The sequence below is a fragment of the Aquarana catesbeiana genome, linkage group LG03 (assembly GCF_042186555.1).
Source record: "Aquarana catesbeiana isolate 2022-GZ linkage group LG03, ASM4218655v1, whole genome shotgun sequence".
In the NCBI taxonomy this organism is placed as follows: Eukaryota; Metazoa; Chordata; class Amphibia; order Anura; family Ranidae; genus Aquarana; species Aquarana catesbeiana.
In genome coordinates, this window is record NC_133326.1 from 468964839 (window position 1) to 468985291 (window position 20453).

Consider the following 20453-nt stretch of genomic DNA (forward strand, 5'->3'; position numbering starts at 1 on the left):
CCATCCTGCAGGGAGGAGAATTTCTGGCATCAATAGACATCAGAGATGCGTATCTGCATGTACCCATTTTTCCTGCTCATCAAAGGTACTTGCGCTTCGAAATAGAGGGGCGCCATTTCCAGTTTGTGGCTCTGCCTTTCGGGCTAGCCACTGCATCTCGAGTGTTTACAAAGATTTTGGCTCCTCCTCTGGCCAGATTAAGGGCTCAAGGTATAACTGTCATAGCATACCTAGACGACCTACTCTTGATAGACCGGTCGGTAGCCTGTTTGAGCGGGAACTTGATGACCACAGTCAAATATCTGGAACACCTAGGTTGGATTCTCATCCTAGAAAAGTCTTTACTAAAACCAGTAAGAAGACTGGAGTATTTGGGTCTGATCATAGATACAAGCCAGGAGAAGGTATTTTTACCTCAGGCAAAGATTACTGCCTTAAGGGAGCTGATTCTGGTAGGCAAGGACCAAAAAAGGTCCTTCTGTCCGCCTTTGTATGAGGCTGCTGGGAAAAATGGTGGCTTCATTCGAAGCAGTTCCCTATGCTCAGTTTCATTCAAGACTGCTGCAGCACAGTATCCTGTCGGCCTGGAACAAGAAAGTTCAGGCATTAGATTTTCCGATGCACCTGTCTCATGCAGTGCGTCAGAGCCTCAATTGGTGGTTAATACCCGAAAGCCTGCAGAAAGGGAAATCCTTTCTACCGGTTACCTGGACAGTGGTAACAACGGATGCCAGTCTTTTGGGTTGGGGAGCAGTTCTGGAACAGTCTGCGGTCCAAGGGGTATGGTCCAAAACCGAGAGGACCTTACCCATCAACATTCTGGAGATCCGTGCGGCATATCTAGCCCTAAAGGCCTGGACTCTCAGGCTACAGGGTTGCCCAGTCAGGATCCAGTCCGACAATGCCACAGCAGTGGCTTATATCAATCATCAGGGAGGCACCAGGAGTCTTTCAGCTCAAAGAGAAGTGAACCAGATTTTAATCTGGGCGGAAAAGCATGTGCCATGCATATCGGCAGTTTTCATTCCAGGGATAGAGAACTGGCAGGCGGACTATTTAAGCCGCCAGCGGTTGTTCCCAGGGGAATGGTCTCTTCACCCCAACGTCTTTTGGGCCATATGCCAAAGATGGGGGGGTTCCAGATGTAGATCTCTTTGCATCCAGATTCCACAAAAAGATCGACAAGTTTGTGGCAAGGACAAAGGATCCTCTTGCATACGGGACAGATGGGTTGGTGATTCCGTGGCATCGGTTCTCACTGATTTATGCATTCCCGCCTATTCTGCTACTGCCACGACTCCTTCGCAGGATCAGGCAGGAAAGGAAGTCGGTACTTCTGGTAGCCCCGCTTGGCCCAGGAGGGCTTGGTATGCAGAAATAGTAAGGATGACAGTGGGTTCCCCGTGAACCCTACCGTCACGTCCAGACCTGTTATCTCAAGGTCCAGTGTTCCACCCTGCCTTACAAACGCTAAATTTGACGGTTTGGCTATTAAAACCCACGTTCTGAAGAGTCGTGAGCTTTCAGGGCCTGTGATTTCTACCTTAATCAATGCAAGGAAGCCAGCTTCCAGAGTAATTTATCATAGAATCTGGAAAGCTTATGTATCCTGGTGTGAATCCAGGGGTTGGCATCCCAGAAAATATGTTATAGGTAGAATTCTAGACTTTCTACAAATGGGATTAGAAATGAAGCTGGCCTTGAGTACCATCATGGGCCAGGTCTCAGCCTTATCAGTATTGTTCCAACAGCCACTTGCTTCACATTCTTTGGTCCGAAACTTTATGCAGGGGGTGATGCGTCTTAATCCTCCGGTTAAGGCGCCCCTAAACCCCTGGGACTTGAACTTGGTTCTGTCAGTTTTACAGAAACAGCCCTTTGAACTAATATGTCAGATTCCCTTGGTCTTGTTGACAAGCTCTTTTAGCAGCTCTTTCCTGTAAAGAGCCTTATTTAACCACTTCAATACCAGGCACTTAGACACATTCCTGCCCAGACCAATTTTCAGCTTTCAGTGCTGTTGCAGTTTGAATGACAATTGCGCGGTCATGCTACACTGTACCCAAACTAAATTTTTATCATTTTGTTCCCATAAACAGAGCTTTCTTTTGGTGGTATTTGATTACCTCTGCGGTTTTTATTTTTTGCTAAACAAATAAAAAAAGACCGAAAATTTTGAAAAAATAAAAGTTTTGCTTTTGTTTCTCTTAAAAATTTTTGTAAATAAGTAAGTTTTCTCTTTCACTGATGGGCACTGATAAGGTGGCACTGACAGGCACTGATAGGGCGGCACCGATGAGGTGGCACCAATGAGCGCGTACTGACAATGGGCACTGATATGCGGCACTGATGGACACTGGTAGGCAGCATTGATGGGTGGCACTGATATGCAGCACTGATGGGCATTGGTGGGCACTTATGGATGGCACTGGGCGGCACTGATACGTGGCACTGATAGGCACTGATACACGGCACTGATATGAGGCACTGATGGGCATCCCTGGTGGCACTGGCAGTGGTAGGCACTGGAGTGGGCCCAGATTGGCAGCTGCCTGGGCACATACTGGCATTTCCCTGGGGGTCTAGGGGCATACCTGGTGGTCCAGTGTGGATGGCTTCCCTGGTGGTCCTGGGCGGCTTCCCTGGTGGTCCTGGGCGGGATCCGAGGGGGGGCAGTGCTGATAAACAATCAGCACAGACCCCCCTGTCAGGAGAGCAGCCGTTCGGCTCTGACGCGAGTGAGGAAAAGCCGATCACCGGCTCTTTCTATTTACATCGTGATCAGCCGTGATTGGACATGGCTGATCACGTGGTAAAGAGTCTCCGTCAGAGACTCTTTACCTAGATTGGTGTTGCAGGGTGTCAGACTGACACCCCGCAACAACGATTGCCGCGATGCGCGCCCCCGGTCAGGAATATCAAACCACTTTGCCGCCGTCATTTTGTAATAGGGCGGGCGGCAAGTGGTTAATCATACACAAGGATAGAGTGGTATTGCGCCCTCATCCTAGTTTTTTACCGAAAGTGGTTTCAGATTTTCATCTAAACCAAGATATTGTTCTGCCTTCCTTTTTCCCAGATCCCTGTTCTCCGGAAGAAAGGTCACTACATTCCTTGGATGTAGTAAGAGCAGTCAAGGCTTATTTGGAAGCAACTGCTCAATTTCGCAAAACTGATGTTTTGTTTGTGCTGCCAGAAGGTCCCAATAGAGGACAGACGGTGTCAAAATCTACCATTTCTAAATGGATTCGACAAATGATTGTTCAAGCTTACGGTTTGAAACAGAAAATTCCTCCTTTTCAGATCAAGGCACACTCCGCTAGGGCTATTAGTGCTTCTTGGCCGGTGCATCACCGGGCCTCTATGGCTCAAATCTGCAAGGCCGCAACCTGGTCTTCAGTCCATACATTCACCAGATTTTATCAGGTGGATGTGGGAAGGCATGAGGATATCACCTTTGGGCGTAGTGTGCTGCAGGCAGCAGTTCGAGGTCCTCAGGTCTGATTACACCCTACATTGTGTGGACCCCTCCCCTCAAATAGCATTGCTCTGGGACGTCCCATCAGTAATTACTGAGGCTCTGTGTCCCATGATGTACGAGAAAGAAAATAGGATTTTTTATAACAGCTTACCTGTAAAATCCTTTTCTTTTGATGTACATCACGGGACACAGAGGTCCCGTCCCTCTTCTAATACACTTATATTGCTTTTCTACAAAACTAAGGTATCCCTGTAAGGGTAGGGATTATATAGGGGGTTGAACTTCCTGTTTAGGGTGTGACCAGTGTCCAATCACCTAGTGATACCCTATATAACCCATCAGTAATTACTGAGGCTCTGTGTCCCGTGATGTACATCAATAGAAAAGGATTTTACAGGTAAGCTGTTATAAAAAATCCTATTATTGCACCCACATGCATAAGGTGCTCCAGTGCACCAACTATGTACAGCGTTATTTAAATCCACAAATCTGTGACAACAGCTCTGTGCTTTGCTAATGGGTATTTCAGCGTCTTGTTCCAATGTGTGCCCCTCCCCTATGCATTACGTCACAGGGTCACGTGACTTCCTCAGGGAGATTCCTCTGATGCTGAAATACCCATTAGCAAAGCACGAAGCTGTTGTCACAGAGTTGTGGATTTAAATAACGCTGTACATAGTTGGTGCAATGGAGCACCTTATGCATGTGGGTGCAATATATTTATTTTAATAAAGTTCAAAGGTTTAAGCATGTGGAGCCTTATATCTTTTGCATGCACTGGTTATTCACTGCCATTTTGAGACATATACAGAGAAACTGGAACGAAAAAAAAGACATCTCATTAGTCCTGGGAGACTATCACTTTTTCAGACCTAATTTAGTTGTGAGGTCACAATAATTGAGGTGAGCACAAAACCCGAGGTGGGGAACAAGTTTTATTTTATGAATGACAAGATTAAAAGAAGATTGCCACAGTATCATTTTGCACAGAAGCTATATTGGACTTTGATCCAAAACTACCATAGACCAAATCACATATTGAAATAGAGGTTTTAGGAATGTGTCACTGAAATCTATGTTTTTCATGTTTTGATTTTTCACAAGTGGAATAATTAGTTCACTGCACACTTTAACCACTTCAGCCCCGGAAGATTTTACCCCCTTCCTGACCAGAGCACTTTTTACAATTTGGCACTGCGTCGCTTTAACTGACAAATGCGTGGTCATGCAATGCTGTACCCAAACAAAATTTGCATCCTCCCCCCCCCCCCCCCCCCATAAATAGAGCTTTCTTTTTGCTATTTGATCACCTCTGCGGTTTTTATTTTTTGTACTATAAACAAAAAAAGAGCGACAATTTTGAAAAAATAATATATTTTACTTGCTATAATAAATATCTCCAAATTTAAAAAAAAAAAAAAAACAATTTTCTTCATCAATTTAGGCCAATATATATATTCTGCTACATATTTTTAGTAAAAAAATTGCAATAAGCATATATTGATTGGTTTGCGCAAAAGTTATAGCGTCTACAAACTATGGGAAAGTTTTATGGCATTATTATTATTATTAAATTTTTTTTTTTTTTTTTACTGGTAATGGCGGTGATCTGTGATTGTTAGCAGTATTGCGATGTACAGATTGGACACTATTGACACATTTTTGGGACCAGTGACATTTATACAGCAATCAGTGCTATAAATATGCACTGACTACTGTGGTTCTAACTGTATGGGGATAGGACTGACTGGGGGAGGAGACATATCGTTGTTCCTACTTAGTAGGAACAAACAATATGTCTCCTCTCCTCTGACAGAACAGGGATTTGTGTGTTTACACACACAAATTCCCGCGCTGGCTCGCGCATCGGGTTCCCCACCGTGCAGCGGGTGCCTGCTCTCTGGCCGCTCTTAAAGGGTAAGACGTACCCGTAAGGGGTTTCGCCCAGGAGAGCCATTCAGCAGCAGTATATGTACGTGAGTCGGTCAAGAACCAGTTAAAGAGGAGTTCCACCCAGGGGGGCCGTCAAAAAAAAAAAAAAAATTAAAAGTCAGCAGCTACAAATACTGCAGCTGCTGACTTTTAATTGGACACTTACCTGTCCCTGGGTCCAGCGATGCGGGGGATCGAAGCCCCGCTCGTCCCCCCCCCCCTCTGCTCGTCGGCGCCGGCATTTCAACTGTGGGCGCCGGGCTGTGGCTTCACAGCCTGGCATCCACTGCGCATGCGCGAGCGGCGCCGCGCGCCGTGATTGGCCGCTCAATCACCTGGGACCTGTATTGGGTCCCAGATGATTGACAGGAGGGAGGGAGCAGAGCGGAGCCCTTCCTGTGCCTGGGGGGAAGTGATGTCACCAGCCCAGGCAAAGGAACAGGCAGACTACGAGGGACCACCTAGCAACAGGCATTTAGAGGTAAGTGAAAAAAAAAAATATCCAAATGTTTTTTTGTTTTTTTAGAATTTTTACAGGTATTTTTGTTTTTTGGGTGGAACCCCACTTTAAGGAAGAAATTAAATAATGTTGTTGGCACTGCTTTCATATATTTTTTTTATTTTGAATATGGATTGCAACAATTGGCACAACTGTTTATTTATTCACCACTTTGTCACTTTTATATTGGGAGTGTGCTACCATATTTTTATTTTATTATTTTTTATTAATTTTATTATATTTGAAATTGGAGGATTCAATAACCTATCTGTTCTACTGAGTCTATATTGATTCCCTATTTGAGCTATGTGGATGGAATGTTATGGCTTTTAAATGGGGGGGGGATAGTGATTATGTAAGCCATTGTAAAGTGACAACAGCGGATTTGCTTCCAAAGTAAGGAATGTGTTACTGAAATCCTATGTTTTTCATGTTTTGATTTTTCACAAGTTGAATAATTAGTTCACTGCACACTTTAACCACTTCAGCCCTTCCAAAGTAACATATGGAGACACATTTGGCATTGGGTTGATTATCTGTAGTTTAAATTGAGCCTGGCTATATTCCAATTAAGATCAGCAGCTCGTAAATAGTGAACTAGCTCAGCTGTGAATGGCAGGTGAGAATGAGGGAGCAAGTTTTATTTTATGAATGAAAAGATTCAAAGAAGATTATCATAGTATCATTTTTGCACAGAAGATATATTGGACTTTGATCAAAAACTAAATATATAAAATCACACATTGAAATAGAGGTTTAAGGAATGTGTCACTGAAATTAGTTTTTCATGTTTTAATTTTTCACAAGTGGATTAAATAGTTCACTGCAACAATGAAATGAAATAATGTTGATGGCACTGTTTATATATTTTTTTGATTTCGAATATGGATTGCAACAAGTAGCGCAACTGTTTATTTATAAATTACAAAAGAAAACCTAAAACCAGAATTGTTATTTTGGTTTCGTATAGAGCAGGAAAAGGTTTAAAACCTCTGGTCTTTGTACCCCAATTGGGGAGATTTTCACCTCACTTAGAACCAGAACAACAAGTAAGGAAAAATCTCCCTAGCTAGCCCACAAAAAAATGAAAATAAAATTGCTACTTTCCTCTTCTGGTTTGTGCTGCTTTGGAATTCTCAGGGTAGAATGTTTAAGCCTTTGTGGCCATTTATGAGGCCTGAGCACTGTCCTATCAGGATGAGAAGCAAAATATTAACCCTGTGTAAGCTAGGACACTATCTGACAGGGTTTGATCTCCAGTTTCAGACAGAGGAATGGAGATATGGGAAAGTGCCAGGAAGGCAAATATAAGTGGCTGAAGGGCTTTTCTTTCAAGAGAATTAGTAACTGCGTTGAATGGGCAAAGTGAAAGTTTCTAATTGTTAAAAGATAAGTTGGTTAACACTGATTTTTCTTCTATTCAGTGACAAATCCGCAGCAGAAAAGAGGCGCCAGTTGATCCAGGAGTCCAAGTTCTTGGGTGGTGACATGGAGCACACTCACTTGGTGAAAGGTCTGGATTTTGCCCTGCTGCAAAAGGTAACACTGATCCTAATTGCAATGAGCTGCCTCCTAGAGGACACATGTATGAATTAGTGTTTGTACTGACAGGTGGTAGGAACTATTTTTGTGCCAATGATACACATCAGTAAGTAGGGGTGGAGTTTTTAGAGGTGGTTTGAGTTTTAAACTTTCATGTAATTCTGTCCAGTACCACATTTTTAGATATTGAACAGAGTAGCTTCAGTTTGGAAGTCTTGGGCAGTGCAGAGATACAAACATGTATGTATGGGGTGTTATACAATATTAGAATAGTAGAGCCTGTGTAAAGTACTAACGTTTTCATACATGAGGACAACAGGATTGACAGTTTATGCTTGTACCTGGAAGTTGGTGGGAAAAAGCACTTTTAGTGTTTCTTTTAGAAAAAATAGGGAAGTAAGCTGTTCTTTTGTATGTGCACACCACTAATTGGAGTGATAAGCTAAAAGTATAAAAGTACAGGAAACGATGCACGTGTGCCTGATCAAAACCTCATTAAAAAACCATCTTAAAAAAACAAAAAAAAAATGCTTACTTAATTTTCAACAATAACAGTTCTAGGTTTTATTTAGAATAATTTCCTCATCGGTGTCCTTTGAAAATGTTGTTCACAACTTCTATTTATGATTTAGGCCTATTTAACTTTTTTAGAGCGGTTCCACTTTTGTTCTTTCATTCATTTAATGCTATAATTTCATGTTTTAAATGATTTAATTTGTATTAATATGTTTTGTACATTTCAATTAAATATATATTCGCACTTTTTCAGGTCCGTGCTGAAATTGCCAACAAGGAAAAAGAGGAGGAGGATTTGATGGAAAAGCCTCAAAAAGAAACCAAGTGAGTGACTTTAATGGTTTGGTTTTGTGAAAAAATATTTTCATTATGTGTCTGTAAAATTAAAGTAATTTTTAGACAAAAAGTGACTCTTGTCAGCTGTCTTGGAAAAGATTCAGCAATGCAGCAACCAATCCTGGGGAATGCAGAGCAGCTGAAATCTTGTTAAAAGATGCTCCTGAAACAAACTGGGGTGGCTTCTCACAAGATTTTGGCTGCTTTGCATTCCCTAGGGATTTTGCCCGAAGCAAAGTAATACTATGCTCTGCAATGTAGAAGATGAGGGTAAGGGGTGTGTGTGTTATTTTTTTTTTTCTTTTTTTTTTTTAAGTAATGTGAATTAGAGCAATATAGCACAACCATTGTTCTTTTCCTTCAGCGCAGGAAGTAGAGCCTGCATAGGCAATGAGTAAATATAGCTGCATCCTTGTACATATACAACTATAACCATACAACATGATATATTCATGTTTTTTTCAAGTCTCTTAAACCAAGCCTTGAGTTAATTGACACAATGTGGACATACCTGGCTAATGCTTTGAGTTTTTAACGGTTGCCTGAGTGGTGCTGGTTATTGATAGCGGCCAATTTGGTCACCTGAAAATTCAAGTTTTATTCTTGGTTGTATACTTTTATGTCTCATTATATTGTTTGGTTTATTGGCGACTGCTGTCTATATATAAATGATTTTGAAAAAAAAGTCTACACAATGCAGCTCTGTCACTCTGTTTCACTAGTTGACTTAGAGAATACTTGCCTAATACAGGCAGTCCCCGAGTTGCGAATGACTCGTACTTACGAACGGACCTCAATGCCGGCCGCTTGTGCTCCACGCTGGTCCTGGATACCTCCGAGCAGCTATCTTGCAGCGCCGGACACATCCCACACTACAGTATTACATGTACTGCATGGCCAGAAGAGCCCCAGATAACATAACTGCATGCCCAGAAGCACCAGGAACATCCCACATCCCTGCACAATCTGAAGTTACACTTAAAAATTCACTGTTCCGACACACAAATTCCACTTGATAACAAACCTACAATCCCTATTGTGTTTGTAACCCAGGGACCGCCTGTAGTGTGTTCCCTTAACCAAAGTGATTGCTTCCACATTACATTTAAAGAGTTTGACTCCTTTTCAATAGCATACTCTTTAGTGGGAGCCATTTAACAAATGTAAAATAGAAGGAATACGGAGTGCTTCTTTAGCTTGCTGTTGGATTACTTATTAGGTAGCCTAAGGGTGGCAGGATGACAACACTGTTACTAATTGCAAGACAGAGGCTTAGTGTTATTAGTCTGCAACAAGTGAGAAACTTACAAAGGATTAAAAAATTTGCTTGAGAAAACTGTACACAGTGAGTCATGATTCCAAACATCCTGAAAGACAGATTGGGTCGCACTTGAGGTCTTTAGGTCATGTGATATACTGAAAGTCTTTGTATTATTCCCTTAAAGGATAAAAGTTGTACTTGTAGATGGAAATTACTCCACCCCCTACAGGCTTTAAAGGGGTTGTAAAGGCAGAAAGTTTTTTTTATCTTAATGCATTAAAATAAAAAGCCTTTGTGCAGCAGCCCCCCTCAGCCCCCCTGACACTTACCTGAGGTCCCGCTCTGTCCAGCGTTGTCCACGGGTGTCTCAGCTGTCTGAGATTCTCCTTCCTGATTGGCTGAGGCACAACAGCGACACCATTGGCTGCCGCTGTTGTCAATCAAAGTCAGCTAGCCAATTGGGAGGGGGCGGGGCTGGGACGGTGCTCCTTGTCTGAAAGGACACAGGGAGCTGTGACTTGGCTTGGGTGCCCCCATAGCAAGCAGCTTGCTGTGGGGGCACTGAACAGAAGGGAGGGGCCAGGATCACAGAAGAGGGACCCGAGAAGTGGAGGATCCAGGCTGCTCTGTGCATTTCTACTGCAACAGAGCAGATAAGTATAACATGTTTCTCATTTTTTTTCCCTATAAAAATAACACTTTACAGTCACTTTAATTTCCGCACATTATAGTTAGAATGTGCTGTATATAAGATCTTACTTTTGGAGCCTAACATTTTGTTTTTCACCACTAGGAAAGATGAGGATCCTGAGCATAAAATTGAATTTAAAACACGGCTTGGTAAGTTTTCTTTTTTAAGGCCTTATTTAAGACTTTTTGTATAGAGAAAAATAAAAAAAAATAAAAAATGCTAAACATATATTTTTCTGCCAACAGGTCGAAATGTGTACCGTAACCTATTTAAAAGCAAGGCATATGAGCGCAATGAACTCTTTCTACCAGGTCGAATGGCATATGTAGTTGATTTAGATGATGAGTATGCGGACACAGATATTCCAACCACACTTATTCGAAGCAAGGCTGACTGTCCAACCATGGAGGTAAGATGTTTTAGCTAAAACTTGGCAGTCCCATGGGTGGGGTTATGTATTAAAGTAATGGTAAAGTCTTGTTTTTTTTTTTCTACTAAAATAACAAACATATTATACTTTCCTGCCCTGTGCAGTGGTTTTGCATAGGGCAGCCCAGATCCTCCTCTTCTCAGGTCCCTGGCAGCCCCGCCCCCTTTCTCTCCTGATTAGCTAACTGAGTTTTGCATCCAATGGTGCCACTGCTGTGTCTCAGTCATGCAGGAGGGAGAGTCCCTGACGGCTGAGGCACTCGTGGACGTTGCTGGACAGAGGCTGCTGCACGCAGAAGGCTTTTTGCCCTAATGCATAGAATGCATTAAGATAAAGACCTTCTGCCTTTACAACCACTTTAAGTGTGAATCATTCATGGGCATGTTTAAAATGGAAGTAAATGCCTGCAGATTGTCTGAGCCTTGGGCAGATAAAGCTGTTTTACACTTTTAATACTAATACTGGTGCACCCATAATCTGGTGCAGCTGTGCATAGTAACCAATCCTCTTTTTTTTGTTGTCAGTTTGTTCAATAAGGCTTTGACAATAAAATCTAGAAGCTGACTGGTTACTATGCACAGCTTCACCAGATTCTGGGTGCACCAGTTTTAGTAAATCTTCTCTGTATACTGTATATGTCGCTGGGAATATTGGTGTGAAAATGTAACTATGCATTGGCAGTATCCCCAGTTTGGATACATTTAAATCAATTTGCTGCTAATAAGATTATGGGCAACAAGTAGTTAAACCTCTATGTAACAGAATAAATCACCACTCTAGGCAGTTTACTAGCTGTAGTATATAGGCAATGGAAAGGATGGGAAACAATAAGATCTCACAATGAGCCACTTATAAAGATCTAAATACTGTGCCACGGAAAACACCAATAGAGCAAATTGTAGATATAGCAGCCACTTTGAAAGGAAATAACATTGAATACAAAATCTACCAAAGTACAATTAAAGGTAAGCAGTGCTTGATCTGACACCGCACCACGTGAGCAAACGTGCCTCCATTTCCCCAATCAGATGTACACTCACCAGCACAAATTGCCTCACACTCTTGTGTTTTGGCATAAAAGGCAGTGAACTCCTCAGGGTTTAAGGACATCCCATCGTATAGAGTTCCAAAATGACCGCAATATGTGGAGCAAATGAGACTCCAAATAGTGTCATAACATACAACATTTGGAATTTATTAAACATTTAGCGTAATGGTAATGCACTTACAAAAAAGTCATTAAAAACTCGCATTGATAATTAAAAAGATTGCAGAGATATCAAGTTGCGGCGGACTTAACAGTTGTATGCAAAATCTCACCTGATCACCTCGTCAAAACACATGAAACGTCACTTCCGGTGATACGTGAACGTCACTTTCGGTTGCCCTACTGATGCGTTTCGTCATACAGCAGGACGAAACGTGGTGTGGTGTCAGATCAAGCCTAGCTACTGAGTCTTCATTTATGGAATTATCGTCTTTATTATCAGCTTTTCCACTCGTGGACTATTAGTTCTGCATTCTACCACACTTTTTGGGTGTGTTTTTTATGTGTTTGTGTTATTACTATCCTCAGCTCCAATGTTTACCTTTTAATTGTACTTTGGTAGATTTTGTATTCAATGGAAAGGATGGCCTAGGACTGGGTCCACCTGTTTTTAGACTAGTGTTATGTTCAAAAGGGACTACATTAAATGATGGTCTTTTGAACTTGTAAGTAATATAGTTGTATGGACGATTGCTGATTCTGCAGTTTAATTATACTTGTTTAACAGTATGAGTTGAATACTTTTTACAATCATTCTCATTTTTTCAGGCTCAAACAACTCTCACAACTAATGACATCGTCATCAGCAAATTGACTCAGATCTTGTCTTACCTAAGGCAAGGAACTCGTAACAAAAAACTGAAGAAGAAGGACAAAGGTTACTTATTTACAATTATTCTCAATAGTCTCCTCATTCATAAACGGTTTCAGTTCTCTTGCTCTCTTTATTTCAGACCTCTATTTACATATTTTACATCCTTAAAATATACACATTTGCAGTATTTTTATTCTCTAGATATAGTATTGTTGGCTAAATTTTGGATTTATTTAAATTATTTTTGACAGTTTAAATCTGAGCGTATCAGAATCGTGCTATTTTGCCCACAATTCTGGAATACGCGTTTGGGTTCCATTCATAAAGTGGTTGTAAGCAATAATTTTTTATTAATAATCAACATGTTATACTTGTTATACTGCTCTGTGCGATAGCATTGCACAGAGTGGCCCTGAACCTCCTCTTCTGATGTCCTCCGCCAGCGTTCTCGGCTCCTTCTTCTTCTCTTTTTTTGTGCACCAACATAGGAAGCCACTTCCTGGCTCTGGAGTTGAGCTGTGTGCATCCATAGACACACACAGCATGGCTTGGCCCCACCCCCCTGGTCCCCCTCGTAGTGCTTGGGTGACAGCAGCAGGAGCTGCTCCAATCACTTTAATGGCACCCCAGACATGCTAAAGAAACAAAAACGTGCCAAAATTGGCTCCAGAAAAAGAACGGGAGTTTTTTTTTGGCGTGCAGACTTGAATGGACTGCCCTACATATCACACAAAAAACGCAACACTCCTACATTGCTCAAATATGGATGCAGCCTAAACAAGTTAAGTTTATGACTACAGACAGTACAAAGGATGAACTGCAGTTACTGCAATATGTACCAAGAGAGCGAAGATTGGAGTCATTATTATTTATTTATTTTTTACAGAAATGGTAAAAAAAAATAAAAATAGCAAAATGGGTATGTGAAATAGAGTATTTGATCCCCTTCTGATTTTGTACGTATGCCATTGCCCACTGACAAAGGTTTATTTTAACAGTGAGAGACAGAATAACAACAAAAATATCCACAAAAACTAATTTAAAAAAAAGTTATAAATTGATTTTGCATTTTAATGAGTGAAATGAGTATTTGACCCCTTCGCAAAACATGACTTAGTACTTGGTGACAAAACCCTTGTTGGCAATCACAGAGGTCAGACGTTTCTTATAGTTGGCCACCAGGTTTGCACACATCTCAGGAGGGATTTTGCAGATTCCGTCCAAGTCATTAAGGTTTCGAGGCTAACATTTGGTAACTCGAACCTTCAGCTCCCTCCACATATCTACATAGTGGCTAGGCCACTCCAGGACCTTATTGTGCTGCTTCTTTTGCCACTCCTTTGTTGCCTTGGCTGTGCGTTTTGGGTCATTGTCGTGCTGGAATACCCATCCACAACCCATTTTCAATGCCCTGGCTGAGGGAAGGAGGTTCTCACCCAAGATTGATGATACATGGCCCCGTCCGTCGTCCCTTTCATGAGGTGAAGTTGTTCTGTCCCCTTAGCAGAAAAACACCCTCAAAGCATAATGTTTCCACCTCCATGTTTGATGGTGGGAATGGTGTTCTTGGAGTCATAGGCAGCATTCCTCCTCCTCCAAACACGGTGAGTTGAGTTGATGCCAAAGAGATCGATTTTGGTCTCATCTGACTACAACACTTTCACCCAGTTCTCCTCTCAATCATTCAGATGTTGGCAAACTTTAGACAGGCCTGTACATGTGCTTTCTTGAGCAGGGGGACCTTGTGGGCAGGGCAGGATTTCAGTACACATAGTGTGTTACCAATTGTTTTCTTGGTGACTATGGTCCCAGCTGCCTTGAGATCATTGACCAGATTCTCCTGTTTAGTTCTGGGCTGATTCCTCACCTTTCTCATGATCATTGACGCTCCACAAGGTGAGATCTTGCATGGAGCCCCAGACCTCGAGGGAGATTGACAGTTATTTTGTTTTTCTTCCATTTGTAAATAATCGCACCAACTGTTGTCATCTTCTCACCAAGCTGCTTGGCGATGGTCTTGTAGCCCATTCCAGCCTTGTGTAGGTCTACAATCTCATCCCTGACATCCTTGGACAGCTCTTTGGTCTTGGCCATGGTGGAGAGATTTGAATTTGATTGATTAATTGCTTCTGTGGACAGGTGTCTTTTTTATACAGGTAACTAGCTGAGATTAGGCGCACTCCCTATAAGAGTGAGAGCTGATGGGAACCAGAAATCTTGCTGATTGATAGGGGATCGAATACTTATTTCACTCATTAAGATGCAAATCAATTAGAACTTTTTCTAGATATTTTTGTTGTTATTCTGTCTCTCACTGTTAAAATAAACCTACCATTAAAATTATAGACCATTTCTTTGTCAGTGGGCATACGTACAAAATCAGCAGGGGATCAAATACTTTTTCCCTCACTGTATATACTCCCATGCTCCTCAATGGGGATTGTGAATGTATTTAATCTGCATATGTCCAAATGTTTTAGAATGAAAGTAGTTATATTTCAATGGACAGTGTTAAAAGACTCATAAACTGTCAGATATAAAGAGCTAGTAATGCAGCCCCAGCCACATTTTAACATTTACACCCTTCTACAATTCCCCCCCACAAACACACCCACACCATTACCCCAAGAGATGTACCCTTTTAAGAGATTTTCCTTTGCCAGTAATAAAAACAGATGTTCTTACCCTTTCCGAAATATGTATAGCTCAGTTTTTTATAATGGTAGAAAACAGTTGCAATGGCAATTGTCAGGCAATGGCAACCACTAATATCTATCTTTTGATCACAGAAACAACTAAACTGATCAAGGCAACATGCCAACAGCAGTTTTGATCAATTCAGTTGTTTGTAATAAAAAGTTGGTTGAAAGTGGTTGAATTTACCTGAAAAAGACTGGACAGCATACAGATCCCCAATATATGGGAGAACTTCTTATAACGCCAGATAACTTGTGTTCAGCAGCTCTCCACAACACAGGAACCCCCTCACAAAAGACCATAAAAAAACATATACAGTAAATCCTTGAATTGAGAGTAACTTGGTTTGAGAGCGTTTTGCAAGTCAAGATAAATTTTCTAATAAATTTTGACTTGTATATCAAGACATTGCTTGTAAATCAAGTAGCGTCATGTCACAACTGAGTATAAAAGAAGAGAGGTGCCTCTAAGTGTAGCAATATGGTTACATTTAATGAAGGTATAACATTTAACAACTTACATGGCTGATGATTAAAACGGGCACATCAAATTATACAGGCATCTGGGTAAAGTTGTCCACATAAACCATCCTCTGCACCACCATCGATGTCATCCCTTCCACGTTGCACTCCACGAGCGCTTCAAGTCTCGCTTTCAGATCGCTCTACTACAGGGTAGTCTTCCCGGTCATGATTGCAGACTAATAGCGATGAGAGCCGGCGGTACGGAGGACGATCTATGTGGACAGCTTTACCCCGGATGGTTGCATATGTAGATGTTCCTTTTTTCATCATCATCCATGTGAGCTGCTAAATTTTGTACCTTCATTAAATGTTACCATATTGCTACACTTAGAGGCATCTCTCTTCTCTTTTATACTCTGTAGTTCCTGCTGCATTTTGCTTCTAATCCCTTTGTGGATGGACATTTTATGGTTACACAATCTATCACATTGCTGTAATCTTTTTCTATAGACTGTAAACTGAAGGACTTATGAATAAATGGTTGTGGAATGAATCATCTGAGATTCCATTATTTCCTATGGGGAAAATCGCTTTGATACAAGAGTGCTTTGGATTACAAGCATGTTTCCGGAAAAAATTATGCTCGCAATCCAAGGTTTTACTGTAATATGAGGTCAAACCTTAAGAGTTTCAATTTGTATGCAATCAGGCAGGCCCTTGCACTGTATGGTTTTGGTAAATCTGAAGCCAAAAATCTGCAGAAAATCTAATAGTGTGTATGGGGCTTTAGAGTCCGCGTGTCCCCATCCAACACCCCAATCGTCTCCTCCCAACCACCGCCATCATCAGAGATGGAGTGTTGAGCCCCCAAAGCAAGTTGGTTGCCTTGTGTTTTCGCCTGTTGTCATTTGCAGAATCATTATAATGCTACTTACGCTAGGAACTCTTGTTTGGTGCCCTCTTGGGTTAGACCATATCCTGTCTGCTATAAACCTCATTTGCATTTTAATCTTTGCAGGCAAACTTGATGAAAAGAAGCCTCCAGAGGCAGATTTGAAGTAAGTTATTATGCCTTGTGTATCGTTTATCCATGAGTTGATTATGACTGCCTTTTCTGAAATAGACTAATATCTTATGTGTAACTGGATTTGTCATGTACAAAGTAAGAACGTGGAAAAAAAAGAGTTTCAATTATCAGAGCCTTTCTTCTAATTGTACAAAATTAAAGGAGTATATGGTTACTCTGAGCAAAATAATTTTCTTGCAGACATTTTATTACAGGCCATCTTATTTACTCTGGATTAAAAAGAAACTGTTTCCAGATGTGTTTTCATACAGAGTAATGTTTGTAATTTTAAGTTTCAGCAGAGACCTACCAGTCTGTGAGCTTACAAACAATTTTGATTATTTTTTTTTTTTTTCTCTTGTAGCATCTTTGATGATATTGGAGACTATGTTCCAACCACAGCTAAAGCACCTCGTGAGAAGGAGAGAGAAAAGCACAGGGAGAAGGAGCGGGACAGAGACAGAGAACGTCCACGGGAAAGAGAAAGGGACCGAGATCACGATCGAGATCATGACCGAGATCGAGATCATGACCGAGACCGAGATCACGACCGAGATCATGACCGAGACCGAGATCATGACCGAGATCATGATCGAGGTCATGACCGAGATCGAGATCATGACCGAGATCGAGATCATGAACATGACCGAGAAAGAGAGAGGGACAGGCCACGGGATAGAGAACGGGACAGGGAGGAGGAGAAGAGAAAGCACAGCTATTTTGAGAAACCAAAGGCTGATGATGAGGTGGTGAGTACTGTATTCTTTACTCTGTTTATAACTGACAACAAAAAACTTCTGTACTGCAAGAAAGGTAAACAAATAGTTTGTATGCTCCTTGAACATGTCCTTCCATGTGATGGTTATTTGTCAAGTTGGAAGTTTTCAAAAAAAGTATTTATATTTTTCTTTTAACTTTCTTTCAGGCTATTGATCCCGAAAAAGGTAATTAACTTTTTTTCTTTCTTCGAGTGTCTTAACTTCTTCGGATCCACGCTATGGCTGAAAGACGGCTACAGCGTGGACCTACTTTGCCGGGAGTACGTCAATAGACGTCCTCCTGTGCCCGAGCAGCCTGCGCGCCCCCTGTGATCAGCGAGTCTATGAGACTCGGCTGATCACAGATCGGAGTAAGGGGTCTGATCATGTGTTGTAAACCGAGCCGGTAATCGGCTATTTTTTCTCACGCTGATATCCTCTGTTTCTCTGTTATCAGCAAACATGGGGGGGAGCGCCCAGAACGGAGCTTGTCTATTCACAACACAGTTCTGCTGTGTGGAGGTGGGTTGTGTTAATTTCCTCCAATCAGCTCTCACACAGTGTAACTGCACACCTTCTGCCTCCTCCTCTGTGCTGCTGGCAGACTAAGGAATATTTTTAACACAATCTGCACTTCTGAAAGGGTGTAGAGAGCAGAAGACTGCAGATAAACAAGTAAAACCTATGTAGGAGGGTTTGTTTCATCTGTGTGTCATCTGAGGCTGTTCACTTTACTGGGTATAAGTGAGGGTTTACAACCACTTTTAGCACTATACAGGTTTAGGCGTATGTTAGAGTAATGCCCCGTACACACGGTCGGATTTTCCGACGGAAAATGCGTGATAGGACCTTGTTGTCGGAAATTCCGACCGTGTGTAGGCTCCATCACACATTTTCCAAAGTTTGAGAGCAGGATATAAAATTTTCCGACAACAAAATCCGTTGTCGGAAATTCCGATCGTGTGTACACAAATCCGACGGACAAAGTGCCACGCATGCTCAGAATAAATAAATAAAGAGATGAAAGCTATTGGCCACTGCCCCGTTTATAGTCCCGACGTACGTGTTTTACGTCACCGCGTTTAGAACGATCGGATTTTCCGACAACTTTGTGTGACCGTGTGTATGCAAGACAAGTTTGAGCCAACATCCGTCAGAAAAAATCCTAGGATTTCGTTGTCGGAATGTCCGAACAAAGTCCGACCATGTGTATGGGGCATAAGGCGTAACACATGCATTCTGAAAAAATAACAGACATAGGTAATCTGGTCATTCCGACGTGCGTGCTCAGATCTTATATGTGATAATCTTTTCTCTCTATCATATGTCTTTTGAATACTATTGATCATGGTTACAAATCAATTTATTTGTATTCCCTGTGAATTCAGATTCTGTATAATTTTTTTTTTTTAAAGGTCCAGGATCCACCAAGGACCTGCTGAAATCGATCACCGATAACTTTGCTGGAACACAAGGATGGGATGGAGTGGAATATCCTTTTTCTAGTACATACTTTATCAGACATGCACACAAAAGCAATATTTATAAAGCAAAAATTTGAAATGTATTGGGGAGATGTTATATAAACTGTTCTTTATTCTAGAGCCTTGCTGTGAATTCAGTGGATAGTCCAGACAGGCAATGCGGTAGGGGTCCCAGAAATGGAAATTCAAAGGGGAAACTTTGTGGTAGTGGTTGCGTACAAAAAACATATCTTGATTACTTTTTGACCAATTACAATTGAGTAAACTTGATTTCTGAATCTGATTACATTATGTAATACTGTATAATGAATTACTGCTAAAAGTGGAAGTAAACCCATCCATTTAACAGTTTAAAAAAAGTTACATTTCCGGCATGTATCGGAAATGTAATGCTGCCATTGGTTGTGCTCTCAATCAAACTGTCAAACCATCCAATGGCTGGTGTCATAACTGATCACATGTGCAGCATGGCAGAACAGAGGACAAGATAGCAGATTCCTTGACTGAACACAATGGGAGGGTTTATTTCTACTTTAAAGCTGAGGCAGAGGGAGAGATCATTTTGCCCCTGTACAAATCCTTAGCAAGAGCTCATCTGGAATATGCAGTTTAGTTTTGGGCACCAATGCACCTGCCTGCCTGTGTGTACCAGGCATTACACCCTAAATACGGGTGTAACATGTGACATTTTCAAAAGGTGAACTTCTCATTTAAGAAAACATAGTTCTGCTTTAAAGTGTTTTTCCACTTTTGCAGCCAAATTGGGATAACTCTTAATATATATTTGGTACATATACCGCATCACATAGCATAACTTCAATGAATTAAAAATTGCAACTTGCCTTTTTTAGATACTCTTTTCTGAAAATTCCAGCACAGAAATTTCTTGCTTAGTTCTCTTTTATTTAAGAGGGGGCTGTGGAGCTGTGTTTGCCTTAATGGTTCTGTCTGTGGATATAAGAAGTATGTGGCGCTAACTAAAGTGTGAAAATAATAGAGCAAATTTAGCCGCTCATGCCACTGTTGCGGCTAATAATAGAGAAAGTGTATCTCGTGACAACTCTTCAATACAACATAAAATATATCAAAAAGTGTAAACAATTAAAAAATTCTAAATAAATCCAATACTCTCATAAAGTGCATATGAAAATTCTAAATAAATCCAATAAGCTCATAAAATGCATATAATAAAGTGCGTAGTCCAATAAGTGCAATTAGGCTCCAGTGCGGAGGGAGAAAGTCTCCATATAGCAGTTCATGCAAAAAAAGACACAGGAAGTGCATGTGCAAAAAAGCATTATTTGATCAGTAGCAGATTCCTCAAATCAATCACACAATCCGTGGTGCGCCACATGATACCCCCAGCCTCTCACCTCTAAAAGAGACCCCTACTGGTCAAGTCAAGCCTTCAGTATGGGGAAAGATGATTTCCAA

The 20453-nt window shown here is 41.3% G+C and overlaps 1 protein-coding gene across 1 annotated transcript in view; it reads left to right on the plus strand.

Moving 5' to 3' along the window:
* IK (IK cytokine) overlaps positions 1-20453 on the plus strand; it is a 53740-nt gene that overhangs the window by 21836 nt on the left and 11451 nt on the right. The window contains exons 6-14 of the mRNA XM_073620871.1: positions 7337-7451; positions 8224-8294; positions 10361-10407; positions 10504-10667; positions 12505-12613; positions 16730-16769; positions 17142-17526; positions 17703-17721; positions 18951-19026. Coding sequence (XP_073476972.1) covers positions 7337-7451; positions 8224-8294; positions 10361-10407; positions 10504-10667; positions 12505-12613; positions 16730-16769; positions 17142-17526; positions 17703-17721; positions 18951-19026 — 1026 coding nt within the window. The remainder of the gene's footprint in view (positions 1-7336; positions 7452-8223; positions 8295-10360; positions 10408-10503; positions 10668-12504; positions 12614-16729; positions 16770-17141; positions 17527-17702; positions 17722-18950; positions 19027-20453) is intronic.